The sequence below is a fragment of the Python bivittatus genome, unplaced genomic scaffold (genome assembly GCF_059951505.1).
Source record: "Python bivittatus isolate LINGU-HERP-01145 unplaced genomic scaffold, Pbiv_v1 ctg000480_np1212, whole genome shotgun sequence".
Taxonomy (NCBI): Eukaryota; Metazoa; Chordata; class Lepidosauria; order Squamata; family Pythonidae; genus Python; species Python bivittatus.
Genome location: NW_028277075.1, coordinates 55,165,821 through 55,184,675, shown reverse-complemented (window position 1 = coordinate 55,184,675; position 18,855 = coordinate 55,165,821). Strand labels below are relative to the sequence as shown.

Genomic DNA, 18,855 nt, shown 5'->3' with positions numbered 1-18,855 from the left:
TTTTTAAAAAAATGTTTAGAGCAGCCTATAAAAACAAATATTTCTTATTTGCAGGGAATTATCCAAGATGTTATCTTCCCATTGATGTGCTATACAGATGCTGATGAAGAGCTGTGGCAGGAAGATCCTTATGAATACATACGTATGAAGTTTGGTAAGTAATTCAGAACTGACTATATTTGCAGAGAGCTTTCTCAGCTTAACTGTGATAGGTTCACAAATCACAATACCTTTTAGTATGGCTTGTTTGGTTTTTTGGTATTTATTGGTATGATGAATACATTCAATCATTGTGGTTTCTAAACCATGGTTATGACTCATTACTTCAAGATTGTGGTTTTTAAACCATGATTTATATTATATGGTGGTGTACTTAGCAAACGTTTTATCCCAGTTTTACCAGTTAGGGCTTAGCATAATACATGAAACAGATCAACATCACGGTAAAAAGAAAACGTCAGCTACGTTAGAGAAATATTTTAAAGCCTATCCTTACTATATAGATTTACCAGAACTAGTTGTGGCATATTATATGAGGCATGCACGATGTAACAGGACAAGTACTGTATGACCTTTGTTTCATTAAATAAGGTTCCATTCCTATACAAGCTTCAGTTGGTAACAGTTCACTCTCTGTCCAGAGCCAATAGTGACTCCTCTTCCATGGCTCTTTGAGAAGCTTCTTGTATGGAATTCTTATGCTATACACACAGAAAGGTATTTTGTGCCAGACTCTGTCCATCTTGCTTTACATTCACTAGCAATTGCTCTCCAGGATCCTTTCCACCATCTGATCATTTTGGGTGGAGATGCCAGGCATTGAACCTGGGATCTTCTGCATACAAAGAATAAATGGCCCCTCTCTAATGCTTCGCTCATCTGTTACAATTACTGAATCCTTGAATTTAAACTCTCCAAAGTATAACATCAGCGACCCAGTTATATGTAAGAGAATCCCACTGTACTCAGTGGAGTTTACTGCATGGAATTCTACATAGGACAGAAGCCCTAGGTTTATAAAATGCTTCAGGGTCAATTTTGTATTTTTTTTTTTTTCCAGCTCAGGTCTATTCTGTGCACTTACTGACTTTTGGAATTTTCTAAAATGATGTTGACTTGCCAGAGAACAAAATAATTTATGTGGCTTTCTCAGCATGACCCAAGAAGAGGGTTTAAAAAAAAAAAAACTTTTTCATAAATCTCTGAAATTTCAGCATGGAATAATATAATATGTCTTGGTAGATCTTAATAAATATATTTTAGATGACTTTGTTGTTGAAATAATATTAATATGATGTATGTTGATTATTACAATTTCTAAAACCATAAACTTGTTACCCATTTTGCAGCTTTGAGAGATTTATATACATAAATTCTCCATAAATTTGTGTTAAAAATCCTTTATGGAAGTTCAGAATGGGAATTTCTAGTGGTTGGATTGGACAGAATACTTTGTCTGAATTCACTTTTTGGTTTGCATTAATTCCTGTATGTTTCAAAAGGCAAATAATGTAGATTGTTATCTTTTAATAGATGTGTTTGAAGACTTCATTTCTCCCACAACCGCTGCACAAACATTGTTGTTTACAGCATGTGGTAAAAGGAAAGAGGTATGTTCCATAAAGATTACTTTAAATCCAAATAAGTAGTTCTTTTTTATCTCCTATGTAGGCCATTGGATATTTTACTTGGAAAGCTGCTGGTAGATGGTTTTGAAGAGGTATCTCTTGGGAGCATTATGGACTTTTCCAAGTAACACACTCAGCTACTTTCCATAGAAACAGTGTGTGACAAGCAAAGTTTCTAGTCTGCATGCTTGTCTTACATTCATTAGTTTACTGTCAGAATATGGCACAGTAGTGAAAGATTTCACTTTTGCTGATTGCCTTTCGCCATCTCCCTATCACTGAAGTCCCAGTTGATACATGTCAGATGCAGTGGTCTGTTGTGACCCTGGCATTTATGTTACGATGTCAGGTTCTGGTTCCAGACATGATGGGGTTAGATCTATATTCAGTATTTCTGTAGTTTTGAAAAAAATCAGAAAGTGTCTAAAGATTTTAGGTTTTTCTAGTTAATAATTAGCTCCTACAATCAATATTGTATCTTTTCACTTTAACTGAATCTCCCAAAGATAGTTTTAATGTTATTTAATGTAAAGGTTTGGTGACTTTATTATATCTAAGCAATTTGCATACATAGTATTTAGAAAAATTAAACATAGACAGATAATATCCTAGGTTTTAGGAGTTATTCAGATTAGAATATTGGCTGACCCTTTTGATTAATTGAAATAGTTTAATAAAATGTATCTTAACCCTTATACTAGGTCCTGCAAAAAACAATGGGCTTTTGTTACCAGATCCTCACAGAGCCAAATGCAGATCCTCGTAAAAAAGATGGAGCATTGCATATGATTGGTTCTTTGGCTGAAATACTTCTGAAAGTAAGTGGAATTTTTGTTGATCCTTTACATGTCTTAACACTTGTCTGCCTTGTTTTCACTGTATAATAGCAACTTTGTAAGTACTGTCTTGACAAATAGATAGCTGCATCTAATTCTATATCGACATTTATTTTTTACTAGTTATTTGTTAATATATTTGCATGTCAGGTCCCTTGAATTATTATGTATTTATGGGTGAGAGCTCTTTGCTACTTTATCTAAGCTGTATGGGTTTTCCTATTTTAAGATGTTAGAGGTCAAAATTGTATAGGCTGTGTTCAAGGGAAATCCACCATTACCTAGCCAGACAGAATCTCCTACATGGCATTCAATATAACTAATGAATGGATGATGATTGGATGTTACTCCATTCTGAACTTCTTGGCATATAGAGGTAATTCAGTGGATAAGCGGAGTATATAGTTTTGTACTACGCACTGACAAGAAGCTTGTTATAAGCAAGAGGTTTATATTATTTTTCCTTTCTCCAAAGCCCAGCATGAAAGAAGCCACATCCAGTACTATCCTCTCTCCTTCCCAAATTTTCTAATTCTTGTAGAGAATTTGGAGAAGGGGTTCTTTATTCACTTTACACAGAGCAGAGCATATAGTGATAGTGGGAGACAGGTAGATACTGCAACTTAGGTATTTCAGTGTTCCAAAGCCCAGTACAATAACAGAACAACCAAACCCCTACCTCTAAGTTGATATGAAGAAAGAAGCATTGACAACGGCTACAATAACTTCAGGCTGCTTAGCCATTATACTGTAAAATATATCCAACACTTAATACTAAGAAGTTTGTCTTCCTGAAAATGGTAGGGGAAGGCTTGTACCTAATTAAGCAGCTGTATTTCCCCAACATAACCACATGATGAATGGGGTCATATTTTCTCATTCAAAGGAGTTAATCACATGAAATGGACCTTGTAAAATACACATAAACTAATGGTGCTAGTGTGCTAAATGCACTATATTATCTGGTCTGAATTTGTATCCTTTGTGTATTTACTATTATTCTATATCTTATAGAATAAATTAGCACTATAGCTCTTAAATTGAATCAGTTAGTTTTGGCTTTCAACTAATTTCAGACATAGTAACCAATTTCTGCTTGAAACTGGGAAAACAACTCTTGCATGATTAGATTTAGGTACTATATAATACATGAATTATTTAAACTGTCTTCGCTGTATTTTGATAATTCAGGTAAAGCTTTTGTATCTGGGATTTACTGTTTTTGCCAGAGTTAGTTTATTAACTTTATCTTAGCAACTATTTAGCCTAGCTAGCAATGTTAATAGGATGGGGAAATTGAAATAATAACTTTCTGGGAATTGAGTTACATATATAAAACAAAAAGACTGATCTACTTCTTGGGGAAATGTTTCAACAGAAAAAGATATACAAAGATCAGATGGAGTACATGTTGCAGAATCATGTGTTTCCTCTGTTCAGTAGTGAGCTGGGCTACATGAGAGCAAGGGTAAGTGCAAAGCTGGATCCAGCCTTCTGGGAGTTGTAGAATGTAAAGGAACACAAACTTCACCTACTCTTTTTACAAAAGGTACAATGTGAAGTGATAGGAAATAGATGATTGTGGTGAGTGTTTTGATAATGTATTTGTTACATGCATTTGTATTCTATCTCATTCAGGGATCATATATATCATAAAATCTTACCATAAAATACAGTGTACAACATCTTGGAACTATATACACACACACGTTTATTACAGCCCTAAGGCCAGATACAATCAAAGTATACAATACAACCATCTTACATTTATATATATATCTATAAAACAAAACAATTAATATTATTTAATCTAATAATTAAAATAACAGTGCTAAAATATATCAAAGTAAGATACTGTGTTGTGGAATTTTAACTCTAAATAATGGTGGAGCGTATTGTACAGATGGTAGCACAAAACCGGGCAACTTGGGAGGATATTTCCGGGTCTTTGTCCAAAAGGAGTAGCATTAGATGGAAGTCACACTCCCTGCCAGGAAATCTCTTCAATATTGAGTATATATTTAGAATCCTTATATAAGGAGCAGTATAATAGCATATGGCTTGATGTTTCTGTTGAGCCAAAACATCTATCCATCTCCACATGGACATAATCGAAGGTGCATGGGAATGACCTTAAAACGTCCAAAAAGGACTGCTGAGGGCAATGCATCCATTCTAGCTATGGTGAAATATATGTTAAATAAGCTGGAATAAACCCTTGTAGAAACTGACAAATATTGGGGTGCAACACCTTACTTAAATTTGTTTGTAAATCTGTGTCCCAGATACGTTGTTTAAGGGCAGTTCTAGCATTATCAAATCCTAATAAGCACAGAGTTTGCATAGAGAAGCCCAGCAATTGAATTCTATCTTAAGGCTTGTTTTTGCCACGATGATTTGAAATGATCCCTAAATACTAACGGGGCTAAACCTATAGGAGACAGTAGTAACTTTAGCCAGAAGGTAAGAAGAAGAAACCATGCTCTGGCATCTAATGAAACTATACCTAATTCTACCCTTAGGATGGCATTTTTAACACTTTTTGGTACCATCAAAATGGCTCTCATAATACTTATTTTGAATAGTTTCAATTTTATTGAGGTTTGCAAAGGAGCAAATCTGAGAGCCATAGAGGAGCTGAGGTATTACTTTAGCTTGGAAGACCTTGCATGCTGCAGGGATATAATGGGCTCCTTTTGAGTGGTAGAATCTTATAATTGCTGATGAAGTGCACTGTGCCACGCTTGCTCGATAAAGGAAATGTGTATTCCAGAATAGAGGAGCATGGAATTGCTCTCCAAGGTATTTATAGGTGCCCACCTGTTCAATTGGGGTCCCATAAGAAACTGATTTATTAAATGCCAGAACCAAGTGGAATTCTCCAGCTTTGCTGCTAAGATTAAGTTATTCCAATTCTTTCTTATAGCCTGCTGTTTCTTTGTCTTCAGAAGGTCTTTATAATTTTTTTTTTGAGTCTTAAGTAACTTTAGAGCAACTGAAGAATTTTCCTGGTGAAAGGAGATTATTGCATTTAAGAGAGCCTTTTTAGCTTTAATGCAGTCATTATCATACCAAGATTTAGATCTTTTATGTGCATAAACGTACTTTGGTGTTATACACCTTGTCAGGGGGGCCTGAATATTAACAATAATTGATTGATACAATGATATTACTTGTTCAGATGAATCAGATGAACAAATTTGGGTATGTCTCTGACAGAGGAGCTCTGAGGTCAGAATTCCAGTCATAATTTTAGCAAAATCTTGAGATCATTTATTTTGTACTTGTCCCTTCACTGTGATGTCAATGGGGCGTGGGCCACTTCTAATGGTTCAAGGTTTGTTTTAGAATCAAAAAAGCAGATTAATGGAAAGTGGTCACTATCAGGGCGAGTTCCAATAAAAAAATAAGATATATGACATATAGAGTTCCAGGAGATCATAATATAGTCCACCACACTGGCCCTGTTTGGGTGCCAGAATGTGAACTCCCCTTTGAGGTCACCCCTGACAGTGCTATTTAGTATAACTAAATCTAAACTATCCATCAACTGAGCCAAACGAAATCCTGCAATATTACATTGTTGATCTTTAGATTAATATACCAACCCCCTTCTCCAAAACAGTTGCCTTCAATTAAGTAGCACTCTCTACCCTGAAAAAAGGAAAAGTGTTTTTTCTGAAAAAATAGCTTTCCAGAATGTAAATGTCTGCGTGTGTGCCTGTGTGCTCCTAAGAAGAACTGCTTACAGGCTCTGCCCACTGAACATTAAGTAGGGAATCTGTGGCATGTTCTCCTGCCCAACATATAACATGGGCAGATTTATCTGGAGCAGATAGTCCTGCAGATAACAAGGTGATTGGCTTGCTCAGTTTTGGCGCTACAGGTAGTCCTCAGGTTACAAACCTAATTGGGACCAGAATTTCCATTACTAAACAAACCGGTCATTAAGTGAAACATGTGACTGCACCGCATAACAACAGCAGTCCCAGTTGCAGTCCTTAAGCTAGAACTGCATAGTCATTAGACGAGGACCTCCCATGACCACAACTTGTGACCTTCTGCCGGCTTCCCCATTGACTTTGCTTGTTGGAAGCCGGCTGGGAATGTCACAAATGACGATCACGTCTCCTATCTCCCAACTATTCCCGGCTTGATCCCTCCCAGCCCTGAGCCTCAGTTCTTCCAAGGCAAAGGACAATTTCAGGGGATCACTGAGCCAGAAGAGGCCGACTCACTTCTCCTGCCCTGTGTGAACTGCCTCTACTTCTACTCCCCCCACCTACCTCCCCCTTATCTCTGCCCTTTTGGCCACCCTCCACAGCATGGTCAAGATGAAAAGGCCACTGTATTCTGCCACCACTGCCTGGGGGGAGTTGAAGCGGAAGCAGTTTGCACAGGGCAGGAGAATGTGATCACAGGATGCTGTGACAGTTATAAATGTGGGCTGGTTGCCAAGCACCCAAATTTTGATAACATGACCGCAGGGACGCTGCAACGGTTGTAAGTGTGAGGACTGGTTGTAAGTCCATTTTTTCAGTGCTGTCATAACTTCGAACAGTCGCTGAATGAATGGTTGTAACCTGAGGACTACCTGCATTTTGACTGTTCAGCAAGTGGACAGCATTTAGTAATAGCTGTAACTTCCAAATTGACTTCAAAGGCAACCTGATGTAGGGTGAATAGCAATAATCTAAGCGCAAGATTATAAGGGCACAACTTACTCTTGCTAAAGCCTCTTGGTCCAGAAGTACAGTCATAATTCTGAGTTCCATAATATCTCATAGGCAGCCAGCATGGTTTAATATTTAAGGACTAGATCTGGGGAGAGGAAGGTTCAAGTCCATTCCAGCCATGGAAGCTTACCAGCTAACTTTGGCCAGTCACTCATTCTCAATTCAGCCTCATGGGGTTGTTCTGGGGATAAATGGAGATATTGCTTTGAGCTTTTGAAGAAATGATGAGATATATATTTAACTAAATAAATAAATGAACAAACAAATAAATAAAAGATTGATTCTTAAGTTGCAGATGCTGCTTTCAACATAGCAGTAGTCTGCTTGTTCTGTGTCCAGGTGACCTGAAATTCAAAATAACTTTGTTTTCCTATTATAATTAATTTTAGGAGCTTTAATAACATTTTTCTGCAACAAGGTTTGGTAAGCTGTTTTTATACAGCAGATGTAAAAAACATTTTGATGTCATATGAAAGAAAAATAATTTCGTCTCCTGTAAGGATTGTAGAATAGGAATTTGAGTATCAAGCAAGTTAGTATATATGATGCATACTGAATCTTTTAGCTACTGTAAAATCAGGTTAATAATGGAATGTTGTAAAAAGTGAGAACTGTTAACTTCATTCAGTTAATACTACCACAGTGTACATTGTTGAGTTTTTTAGTGACTTATCATAAAGCTGGTGATGTGACCCTACCCCCCACTTTTAAAAAAAGTGAGTTAAAGTGGCTGTGATAAGCAGTATGGTGCATTTGCATTCTGCATTTCTGCATTATGTCTCATGTACAATCTGCAGCCTAAGAACAGGTAGCAATTGTAGTACTGATCTTGACTGTCAAAAGACAAGTTTATCATTAACTAATCTCCAAATTCTCAAAGATGCCTGTGGAAAGGGAAATGAACAAAATTTTCCAAGGCGGTTCAAGTATTATATTTTTGCAGTTTTGACTATTATTCATAATTGTATGTATTGTATGTATGTAGAATAATATGTATGTTGACAATAGTTAAATGTGTTTAATTGCTTACCAACTTCACCAGGCTTGCTGGGTTCTCCATTATTTTTGTGAAGTTAAGTTTAAGAGTGACCAGAACCTTCAAACAGCATTGGAGTTAACAAGAAGATGCCTGATTGATGATAGAGAAATGCCTGTTAAAGTGGAAGCTGCCATTGCACTGCAAGTTTTGATTAGTAATCAAGAGAGAGGTACTTTTTCCTGCATTGACTTTGTTAAAGAAGCTTACAACCAGGAAATAAAAGCAAATGTGAAATAATTTCTGTGCTCAAAATGTTACTGCATGTAGTTATTTAAATAGGAAATGAAGAATAGCCAGAATTGTGATAAAGCAATATAGAAGCTATCAATTTTAATCACCAGATTTATTTCTCTGTTGAGGTCTTATTATATAAATGCAAGTCACTACACTTTACAATAAATTATTAAAAGAAAATTATTCAGGTAATCCTCGCTTAACAACTGTTCATTTAACTGATTCAAAGTTATGACGGCCTCGGCAAAGGTGCTTTACAGCCTGTAAAGCGCTTCCGGCCATCATAAAACGTTGTGCCGCCCCCGCAGTCCCATGGCCACATTTTGGGCACTTGGCAACTGGCTTATATTGCAACCACTTGCCAAGTGCCCTGAGATCATGTGATTGCCATTTGCAATCTTCTCTGCTGGCTTCCCCCTTGGCACCGGGAAGGGGCGGATTTGAGGAACTTCAGGATTTGAGTTCTCAGCGGTGGGTAGGAATGGAGCTCAAATCTTGAGGATTTGAGCTCTGGACCTGCCCACCGCTGAGAGGTTTCACCTCCCTTCTCAGTGGTGGGTAGGAATGGAGCTCCAATCTTCAGGATTTGAGCTCCGTTCCTTCACACCACTGAGAGGTTTCAACAGTGTGAAGGAACAGAGCTCAGACCCTGAAGATTGGAGCTCCATTCCTCCAGCCCCAAGAAGGATTTCCCCTCTGTCCATGGAGGGGAGGGCAAACCCTTTGGCAGGCTTTAGGAGCATGTGAGAGTGAAAGGGCTGCCTGCCAGGAGGATTTCAGCTCTAGGCAGAGCTGAAACCATCTGGCAGGCAGCCCTTTTGCTCTCTATGACCTGGGAAATCATTTAACGACCGCAACCGGGAGTGCCCGGATTGCGATTGTTGAACGAAGCAGTCACATGGGCGTCTCGCTTCAGTTCCTACTTAGATTTTTTCCACAAATGTTTCTTGTAGTTTGCAAAATGTGAATAAATATAAAATCATATATTATAGATACCATCATCAACTGCTGTGTGGACATTCATGCAAGTGCAATGAAGCCTGTCACAGAATTCTTTGGATCTGCTTAATTAGCTAGTTTTTTCTGTTATCTTTTTTTTTTTTTTAGAGGCTTATATGGAGAAGGGTGGGGGGAAATCATTGGGAAAAAGTAAGTGCAATTTATTCCAGGAGTTTCAAAATGAAATCATCATGAAGGCTATATCAGGCCTAATTATTAACCCAAGGGGTGTAAGTGAAGTATTTTTTATATATTGATAAGAGTCTGTGAACTCTTGTGAAACACATCAAAATGAGAATGTGGTCTGTTTCTGTATATTTTAAGTGCTGTTGCTAGTGCTGTCTAATTAATTACAAGTTGCACAAGGAGGCAGCCTCTGTCTTTCTGAATAATAGTGCTAAACTTAGCTGAGCACCTACCGAAGGCACAATACTGGTGGAACTTGCTTGTTCTCCCACAAGATGTGAGGGGGAATGTGATATGCATGTGCAATAATGAAGCTGAGCAGCTATGGTGATGGCTATGTAGTGAATATCCCCTAGAAATAGGGATTTCTATTGCCATTGGAGCCAAGTGTATGGTGAATAGCTGTTGAATGGAGAGGAGCCCTCAATAGCCTCACCTCCCGTCTACCAAGCTGGTGGTCTGTACAGCACTGGAATCATAGATCCTGCCACTGCCTTCCATACTTAGGGCCAGGGCTGGAACTTGCTTTGCCTGGCACTGTGGCACCTCCTCCTCGCTCCAGCAAGAAACATGGCTGGTTGCCCAGGCAGAACAAACTGAGGGGCAGTTGCACTCTTAGCCCTGCATCAACATGCCATCACCACCAGGGCAGCCTGTTGCCACTACTGCATTCCTAAAACTGCAGGTTTAGGGTCAGAAACATGACTCCATACTGAAACAGAAAGCTGACAGGCCCTAGCCCTTATTGTGAGACCACTTCAGTGCAGAGCTAGGAGTGTAGCCAGAAGTTCTAGATTAGACCCATGAAGTCCACTTTCTTGTCAGTCTATGGGAAGATCAGAAGATGGTGCCTCCTGTTAGCTATCATTCTTCTGCTGAATGTGACTGAAGTGTATGCTGCACAAAATGATCTGGAAGGGTATAAGTTTGTGACCTCTCATTTAGTCTGCTGGAGGCTCTTGAACACTATCGTTGGGGGCTGGAGCATCTTACTGCTAGGAAAGGGGAGTGTTTAGAAAAACAGACCCATAAGTGCAGACTGAGAAGGGAGAATGATCCAAGATTGTGCATCCTCTTTCCATATAAGGGAGAAATAAGCACAAACATTCAGGAAGGGGCATGGGGAAGCATGGGAATTTTGCTGATTATATGTTAATAAAATATGGTCTATCATATTCAAAATAAAGCCAGCCAGACAAATTAATTAAATAATACTTGAAAGGGCCTTTTTCAGAGCATGATTTTAAAAAGAAATATAAATGCTTAAGTCATTCAGTTTTATTATTAATTCTAAAAAAGTGATGGCTATTCTTGCTTGCTTTGCAGCTAAAGAATATATAACACCATTCATTAGACCGGTAATGCAGGCTCTTCTTCACATAATTAGAGAAACTGAGAATGACGATCTTACCAATGTAATTCAAAAAATGATTTGTGAATATAGTGAAGAAGTTACTCCTATAGCAGTTGAGATGACTCAGCATTTGGTAAGTCTGGTCCCAGTAGTTTTTTTTTAGTGTTCCCATTGCTTGTATTTTACTCCAGATGTTTCTTAAATATTTGTGTACTATGTTCATGTAGGTTGTTAGCTACATTTTGGCCTGCTTACACTGCTACCAAGGGATAATAGGTACATTTACATTCTGGTAAACCATATTGTGTTTTGTTTGTGGCTAAGTGCAGCATATGAATCTAGCAACAGGGATAACAAAAGTAACAAATATCCTTGTTTTAAATACTAAAAAATAAGATGTGAATTCAATTTTCTGCTTTCATTTGAGATCACTTAGCTTGGGGAAGAAGGATAGGTGCTTTGCTAATGGCAGTGCTCTGTTAAGTGCCTGTTTTGAATGGTTTGCAAAGACATGCTACTTTGATAACTTCTGATCAGCCACAAACACAAACCCATACCAACCTTTTGATCCATAAGAAAACAAAGTCCAAATTCTCTTGATTACTGCTTGCCCCACCCACACATGCATCTTTAGTTATAATGTAAATATGCATACAGTCTTGGAAACACAGTCAGATTTCTTTACCCCCCTGGTTCTTTACTGTCTGTTTCTCAAACTTTCTAACTGCCTCTTTTAGTTGAGATTTTTTTGTGTGTTTTTAGGCAATGACTTTTAACCAGGTGATTCAGACAGGACCAGATGAAGAAGGCAGTGATGATAAAGCAGTAACAGCTATGGGTATTTTGAATACTATTGATACACTTCTTAGTGTAGTTGAAGATCACAAAGAGGTAAGGATTTTTGTTGTTATTTGCAATTGTATTTACCCCCCCGATTTAATTACTTTTTGGACAATTAAGCAGCAGCATAAACCAGTAAGACAAAAATCTGATTTGTGCATTTTTACATATGATTCTGCATCTAGTTGTGATGAAATGAAAAGAGGTTTTCAGATAATGGTGTAATTTCCAATATAAGTAAAACTGCTACTTGTATAGAAAGCGGCTGAATACCATCTGGTGGCTACTTTTAGGGGAGCCTTCTGTATGATAGTACCCATGCTCTAGAGTGCTCTACCCTAACATCTTTTAGGCACCTGTTTAAAACCTGCTGATTTAACCAGGCCTTCCCAGTATGAATGTTGAAAGAAAATACTTTCCCCCTCCCCATATTTTTTAAAGAATATGCTTTGGTCTTTCTTAGTAAACATTATTGTGTATTACTTTAATGTGTTGTTTTTTATGTCTTCAAAATTCTTTAAATTAGGAAGGAGTACAAACATATATTAAATAAATAATAAAACATTATTCATCAACCACTGAGAATTGATACAAATATCTATACGTTCTTGCTGGATCAGAACTGATTCGTCTAGTGTTCTTTCTTCCATGATAGCCTATCTGTGTTTCTAGGTATCCTCCAAGCTAACTATGAAGGCAGTAGCCTTCTGCTGTTATATGCAATGGCATCTGATATTCAGAGGTATCCTCCTTTTGCACCGAATAACACATTTATCTATCATAGTTATTAGCCACTGATTGATCAGTCTTTGAATTCTCAGAACTATGGTGTGATCAGTTTGCAGGATATTCAGAGGTAACTTTACTATTGTCTTCCATGTCCTATTTGCAAGCTTCCTAGAGATATTTAGTTAACCATAGTTAATTAGTTAACCTGTAAGAAGCAGGATGCTGGGCTAGATAGACATTTAGCCTAATCCATGTTATTTATGTGTTTTATTTATTCATTATATTTATAATATATCATTATACCATTGAATGGAACCAATTCACTGCTGTTAATTGTATAGATAAAATAAAAATACAGCAAAATGCTATTCATAAATTTGTATGAAGCTACAATGAATTGGGTGCATTAATTCATAACATGCATAAGCTATACAAATCCCTTTTTAATTAGTTATCTATTTACCCACTTTGGATTGATCTTATGGGAGCTCTTCATAGTTGGCTTGAGTTCTTATTGATTTATTTGGATCTGTTTGCAAACTTACTTGCTTTGACTATATTATTTATGAAATTAAATAACTAAATAGCATCTTTCTGGGTTTTTTTGAGAGGGGAAGGTATTACATGAATTTTTGTGAACTGCAAGAATTATCTATTGATTATTATGCTTCATGGCATGTTCTTTGAAATAGTTACTGGTCTATAAGAGGAAACATTCTTTTATCCAGGGCCCTCTTGAACTGAACATTGGTTAAGGTAGGAATAAGATTGCTGAGAATGTCCCTCAAAGTCTCAAGTGCCACATTGCCTCCCTTTCTTAGAGGAGCATTTTTTTTAAAGGTTGCATATTATTTGACTCAGTTCAGCAACTGATTATATTTATTTTTATTTACTTATACAAGTTATAGGTTGCCTGACTCCCAACGATTCTGCGTAGCTTACAACTAAAAAGTTCTTAAAAAAATTACAAAGGACAAAAACAGATCTTGAGTGGCCCCAAAAACAACACTTAACCAAAAAGTGGGGGGGATGCCATCCAGCAGGGTCTCAGCTTTCTGGAATAGCCCCAAAGCCTGGGAGAAATACCAGGTCTTTAATACCTTTTGGAACATCATCAGAGTGGCAGCGATTTGGCGCTCTGGGGGATTCTCATTCCAGAGGGCATGTACCATGTCAGAGAAGACACACTTCCTGAGTTCCACAAAATGACTCTGCTTGATCTATGTGACTAGACAGGCAGAAACAATCAGAGACAGGTGGTCTCTCAGATAGCCAGGATCTATGCCATGAAGGGCTTTATAAGTGATAAACAGCACCTTGAATTGCACCCAAAAGCCAATCTAACCAGTGCAGCTCGTAGAGCAGTGGGGTCACTTAGGCATAACAAGGCATGCCCATCACTGCTTGTGCTACTGCATTTGGACCAACTGTAGCTTCCAAGTGCTTTTTAAGGGCAGCTCCTTGTAAACTGTGTTACCCTTATCCATTTGTGAGGTGATTAAGATGTGAGTAACTGTCTGAAGGGCGTTGTGTCTAAGTAAAGGTGCAGCTGGCATGTTTGTTCTAAGGTCTTCTTGGTCGCAGCTGCCACCTGCTCTTCTAACAGGAACTGTGAGTCCAAGATGGCCTATCCAGATTGTGCACCAGTCTTGAATGGGGAAGTACAAACTCCATTGAAGACCAAAGATGGGAGATCTTCAGAACCACAGCTGCTCTGTCTTGTCAGGATTGAGCCTAAGCATGTTCTTCCCCACCTAAATCCACACAGCCTCCAGACACTAGGACAGAATTTAAGATATTTAATTATGCATTAAATGCAGTATAAAATGCAGAAGAGTCAAAACTTTCCTGCTGAATTCCTATTCCATAATGACTTTTTAAATCTTTTCATTTTAAAAAGGGGAGTTCTTTACAAGGAGATTAGGGGAGCTTTGTGGTCCCAAAACATTTTAGCCCTATGTGATAATATAGCTATAAAATATACATTTCAGCAAGTGTGAATACAACTGTCATTAATGGACTTTAAAGATCAATGGATTGGAGTGAAATTTTACTCCAGCTATTCTAATTCTTAAGAACAGCTCAGCTGTAAACAAAATGCATAAACATATATTAAAGAAATCAAATGGCCAATAATAATTCAGATTTCAATAGCATATTAATCAAAATGTTACTTAAATAGAAACTTCTCAGTGTTTTACAAAATTCAAATGAAAATCCTGTGGTTTTCATTACATACTGTGGCTGAACTGTTAACAGGTACAGGTCCTCCTCAACTTACAACCATTCCTTCAGTGACTGTTCGAAGTTACGGTGGCACTGAATGAAGGGATTTAAGATGGTCCCTGAAGTTACAGCCGTTACAGCACCCCCACTGTCACATGATCAAAATTTGGGCGCTTGGCAATCTGCCTTCGCTTACGACCACAGGGGTGCTTCAACTCCCCCCCCATCTATGCCCTTTTGGCCCCCTGCACTCTGCTGCCCTAGCTGACCTTCACCATCTTGCTGCTGCTGCTGCTGCTGCTGCTGCTGCTGCTGCTGACCAAGCATGCCCAGCCTGGCCATTTGCAAGGCAGTTGTTGACCATACGAGGCTTTCTTCCCCAGGTTGTGCACAGCAGTTTCCTCACGAGACCTGGGGAAGATGGCCTCGTGTGGCAAGCAGCTGCCTAGTGAAGGGCCAGGCTGGACATGACTCGTCAGCAGTGGGAGCAAGAAGATGGTGAAGGTCAGCTGAGGCGGTAGAGTGCAGGGTGGCAGGGGCATTGGAGTGCAGGGTGGCGACAGCTGCTGGGACTGGGCTTTGCACTGCGAAGGGCTTTGCACTGCACTGCGGCCCAGGGGCTTCTTGCAGCCCCAGAGCCAAGGGATGCCAAGAAGTCCCTTTGTGCCACACTGCTGGACTGAGTCTGGGCTTTGCACTGTGCTACAGCTCGGGCTTCTTGCAGTCCCAGAGTTGCAGTGTGCCAAGAAGCCCTGAGCCACAGCATGGCAAGCAGCCGCAGATCAACGCAGTTCTGGGGCTGCTTGCCGCCCTGCAAGGCCAGGTGCAGGGCAGCTAAAAGGGCAGAAATGGGGCAGACAGGGAGTGCCAGTTTTGTCCAGTGGTTAAGGCTGTAGGCTAGAAAGCAGGAGACTGAGTTCTAGTCCTGCCTTAGGCATGAAAGCCAGCTGGGTGACCTTGGGCCAGTCACTCTCAGCCCAACTCACCTCACGGGGTTGTTGTTGCAGGGAAAATAGGAGGAAGGAGTATTAGATGTGTTCGCTGCCTTGAGCTATTTATAAAAATAATAAAGGCGGGATAAACTGTCTAAAGAAAAAATAGGCAATTGGGGGGAGTTGAAGGGGAGGCAGTTGTCAGGCCCAGCCCAAGAACAACGATGAAACAGTCCAGTCCAGTTCGTTTATTAGCTTACACCTTATAGACAGAATCTTGCCAAACTAAATCTATACTACAATAACTAGTGGATATACCCTGTGAGATTCTAGGGAGTGGCTATCCTGAACCTCTTTCGCTTCTCATACTCCTGTTGCAGACTCAGCTGCCTCTTGCCACCTCCTCTCTCCTGGAATGCACCCCCTCCTTCCCAATAGCCTTTATCTCCCACATCACTCTCCTCCTCATAGATACATTCCATCACAGTAGTCCCTTACCTTGGAAGAACCAAGGCTCAGGGCTGGGAGGGGCCAAACCCAGAAAGGCTTGGCCTGGGGTAGGTCCTTAGCTGACAACCAGTTAAATTCATCTAACGTCAATGGGGAGTGCTGGGATTGCCGTCCCTAAGTGATGTGGTCACATGACATGCTTTATGACGGCATCACTTAGCAATGGAAATTCTGGTCCCAATTGTGTTCGTAAGTCAAGGACTACCTGTAGAATGCGTTCTGACTTGATTGTAGGTCATGTTGACTAGGATCAAATGGGGGGACACCCAGTATTAAATTTTATTGCACCTTATTGCAGTGACAATCAGCAGCTTCATAGCTATGTATCCTGTTACAAAGGCAATAGCTAGATAATAAGTTGATGTTCATAATTCCTTGCAACCATTTACTAAAAGCTTTTTCATTTCATTATAACTTAAAATGTATTAGGTCTTCCTTCTGTTTTAATACATAAAAACAGATCGTCCTGAACTTGCTAGTTGTGTTGTTTAATGTAATGCTGTTATGGCACAGTCTTAAGTTTTTGCTTTGTAATTTTATTGCTTTTATTGTTTTATTTTATTGTATCTTGCTTTTGGATTAATGAAAAGTGGGCTAATTTTTTTTGAGAAATAAAATAGTTTCTGACAAACTCTGCAGCTAGACGGGAAAAAAATAAACACTAGAAAGACAAGACAAACTAAAAATGACATTCTGAAAAGATGAAAAAATGTATAGGTGCCATGTAACGAAGGGGGAAGGAGTGAGTTTGGATCATGTCCTACGTACTATTTGAATTTCAAAATTGGATTTTCCATTTTAAAGTAAGCAATTTCATACATATTTTGTCTTACGTTTAAACATTCTGTTTCAGATTACTCAGCAGTTAGAAGGTATCTGTTTACAAGTAATTGGAACAGTTTTACAACAGCATGTTTTAGGTAATTGTTTCAGTTGTATCGAATATTATAAACATATTAAAGAGCACTACTAATTTGATCAAGTCACACTTAATGATACTTTGATCTGTTCCAGAATTCTATGAAGAAATCTTCTCCTTGGCTCACAGTCTGACCTGTCAACAGGTCTCTGCACAGATGTGGCAGCTTCTGCCTCTGGTCTTTGAAGTATTTCAGCAGGATGGTTTTGATTACTTTACAGGTGAATATCTTATGCCTTGTGGAGCTCATTTTACAAAGGGAAGATTATATGACGTAAACTGAAATGCTAATGCACACCATAATTTTTCATTTTCATTAATATTAAGAGGTGAGAATATATGTAACATTTGTAGTATTCTTTCTAAATACAGATATGATGCCACTGTTGCATAATTATGTGACTGTTGATACAGACACGCTCCTGTCTGATACAAAATACTTAGAAATGATCTACAGTATGTGTAAAAAGGTAGGTAACCCGTTGCATCCTCCTCAAAATAATTTTGCATGCCTTTTTAAAACTAGAAAACAGTTGCCATATGAAAATTATGTGTGTTTTGATTTTAATTCCTCCTTCAAAGTAGATTTAAATGGCTGCAACCACATGTGCATAGTATATTATCTATGTCTAGTGATTTAGTCCATTTGCGTTCTGCACATAGACTATATTGCTCACATACAATCTGCAGCCAAAGAGTAACCTGAGATCATAGTACTGGTCTAGTGATGTCGAAAGACAAGTTTATCATTGACCAGCCTCCAAACTCTCAAACATAAAGATGCAAAGTGAAGTAGAATTTTGAAATTTGGCGCCATTGTTAGTATTTTGTTAACTGCTGCATGGGTTATATTTGCTTGAATGGTAACTTGAGTTTTGGTGTCAATAACACTAGCAGAACTAAATGTTAGGAATCTCTTTTGGAAAGTTGGGTTTTCCAAAGTCTGGTGGGCAGTTCCTTTGTTTTAAACAAGATTAAATCTGAGTTCTCATGTATATATTGGCTTTTGTTTCTTTTGGTGATCATTGGTATTAAAATGAACAATCTCTCTTACATTTTGATTGTAGATTTCTTACACAGAATCTGTTTCTGTATGGAACAATTTTCAGTCTGGAGCCAAATTCCAGCATGATAGATTGATTTTTCCCTTCTGCCTTCCCCATTCCCTTCAGTATATGTAGTATATGCATCTGGATTTGGAAAGAAATCTTTATACATAAATAGTACAGTAGTGCTTAAACGTTTGTGAACCCTTTTGAATATCAGTGTTTCTACATAAATATGACCTAAAACATATTTGTCTTGCTGCATGACCCGTTTTCTCTTGAGCTTCAGTTCACGGACAGATAACCCTGACATTTTCCTGTAGAATTTGCTGGTACAATTCAGAATTCATAGTTCCATTTTTTATGGCAAGCAGTCCTGGTCCAGAGGCAGCAAAGAAGGCCCAAACCATGATATTGCCACCATCATGTTTCACAGATGGGATAAAGTTCTTATGCTGGAATGCAGTGTTTGCCTTTCACCAAACATAACACTTTTTATTGAAGCCAAAAAGTTCTATTTTGGTCTTATCTATCTCTGGAACATTCTTCCAATAGCCTTCTGGCTTATCTATGTGGTCTTTTGTAAACTCTACATAGGCAGCAATGTTCTTTTTGGAGAGTAGTGACTTTCTCCTTGCAAA

At 38.6% G+C, this 18,855-nt stretch overlaps 1 protein-coding gene and 1 non-coding gene across 3 annotated transcripts in view; both read left to right on the top strand.

Moving 5' to 3' along the window:
* The window catches only part of IPO7 (importin 7), a 59,121-nt gene that overhangs the window by 25,642 nt on the left and 14,624 nt on the right, over nucleotides 1-18,855 (top strand). For both annotated transcript variants that reach the window (XM_007421127.4, XM_007421126.4), the window contains exons 10-19: nucleotides 55-154; nucleotides 1,534-1,610; nucleotides 2,330-2,446; nucleotides 3,843-3,932; nucleotides 8,243-8,408; nucleotides 10,985-11,145; nucleotides 11,775-11,903; nucleotides 17,103-17,169; nucleotides 17,264-17,389; nucleotides 17,541-17,638. In XM_007421127.4, coding sequence (XP_007421189.1) covers nucleotides 55-154; nucleotides 1,534-1,610; nucleotides 2,330-2,446; nucleotides 3,843-3,932; nucleotides 8,243-8,408; nucleotides 10,985-11,145; nucleotides 11,775-11,903; nucleotides 17,103-17,169; nucleotides 17,264-17,389; nucleotides 17,541-17,638 — 1,131 coding nt within the window. The remainder of the gene's footprint in view (nucleotides 1-54; nucleotides 155-1,533; nucleotides 1,611-2,329; nucleotides 2,447-3,842; nucleotides 3,933-8,242; nucleotides 8,409-10,984; nucleotides 11,146-11,774; nucleotides 11,904-17,102; nucleotides 17,170-17,263; nucleotides 17,390-17,540; nucleotides 17,639-18,855) is intronic.
* Nucleotides 17,766-17,946, top strand: LOC112541233 (small nucleolar RNA SNORA23). The gene has a single exon (XR_003085265.1). It is a non-coding gene; the product is annotated as a small nucleolar RNA SNORA23 (small nucleolar RNA).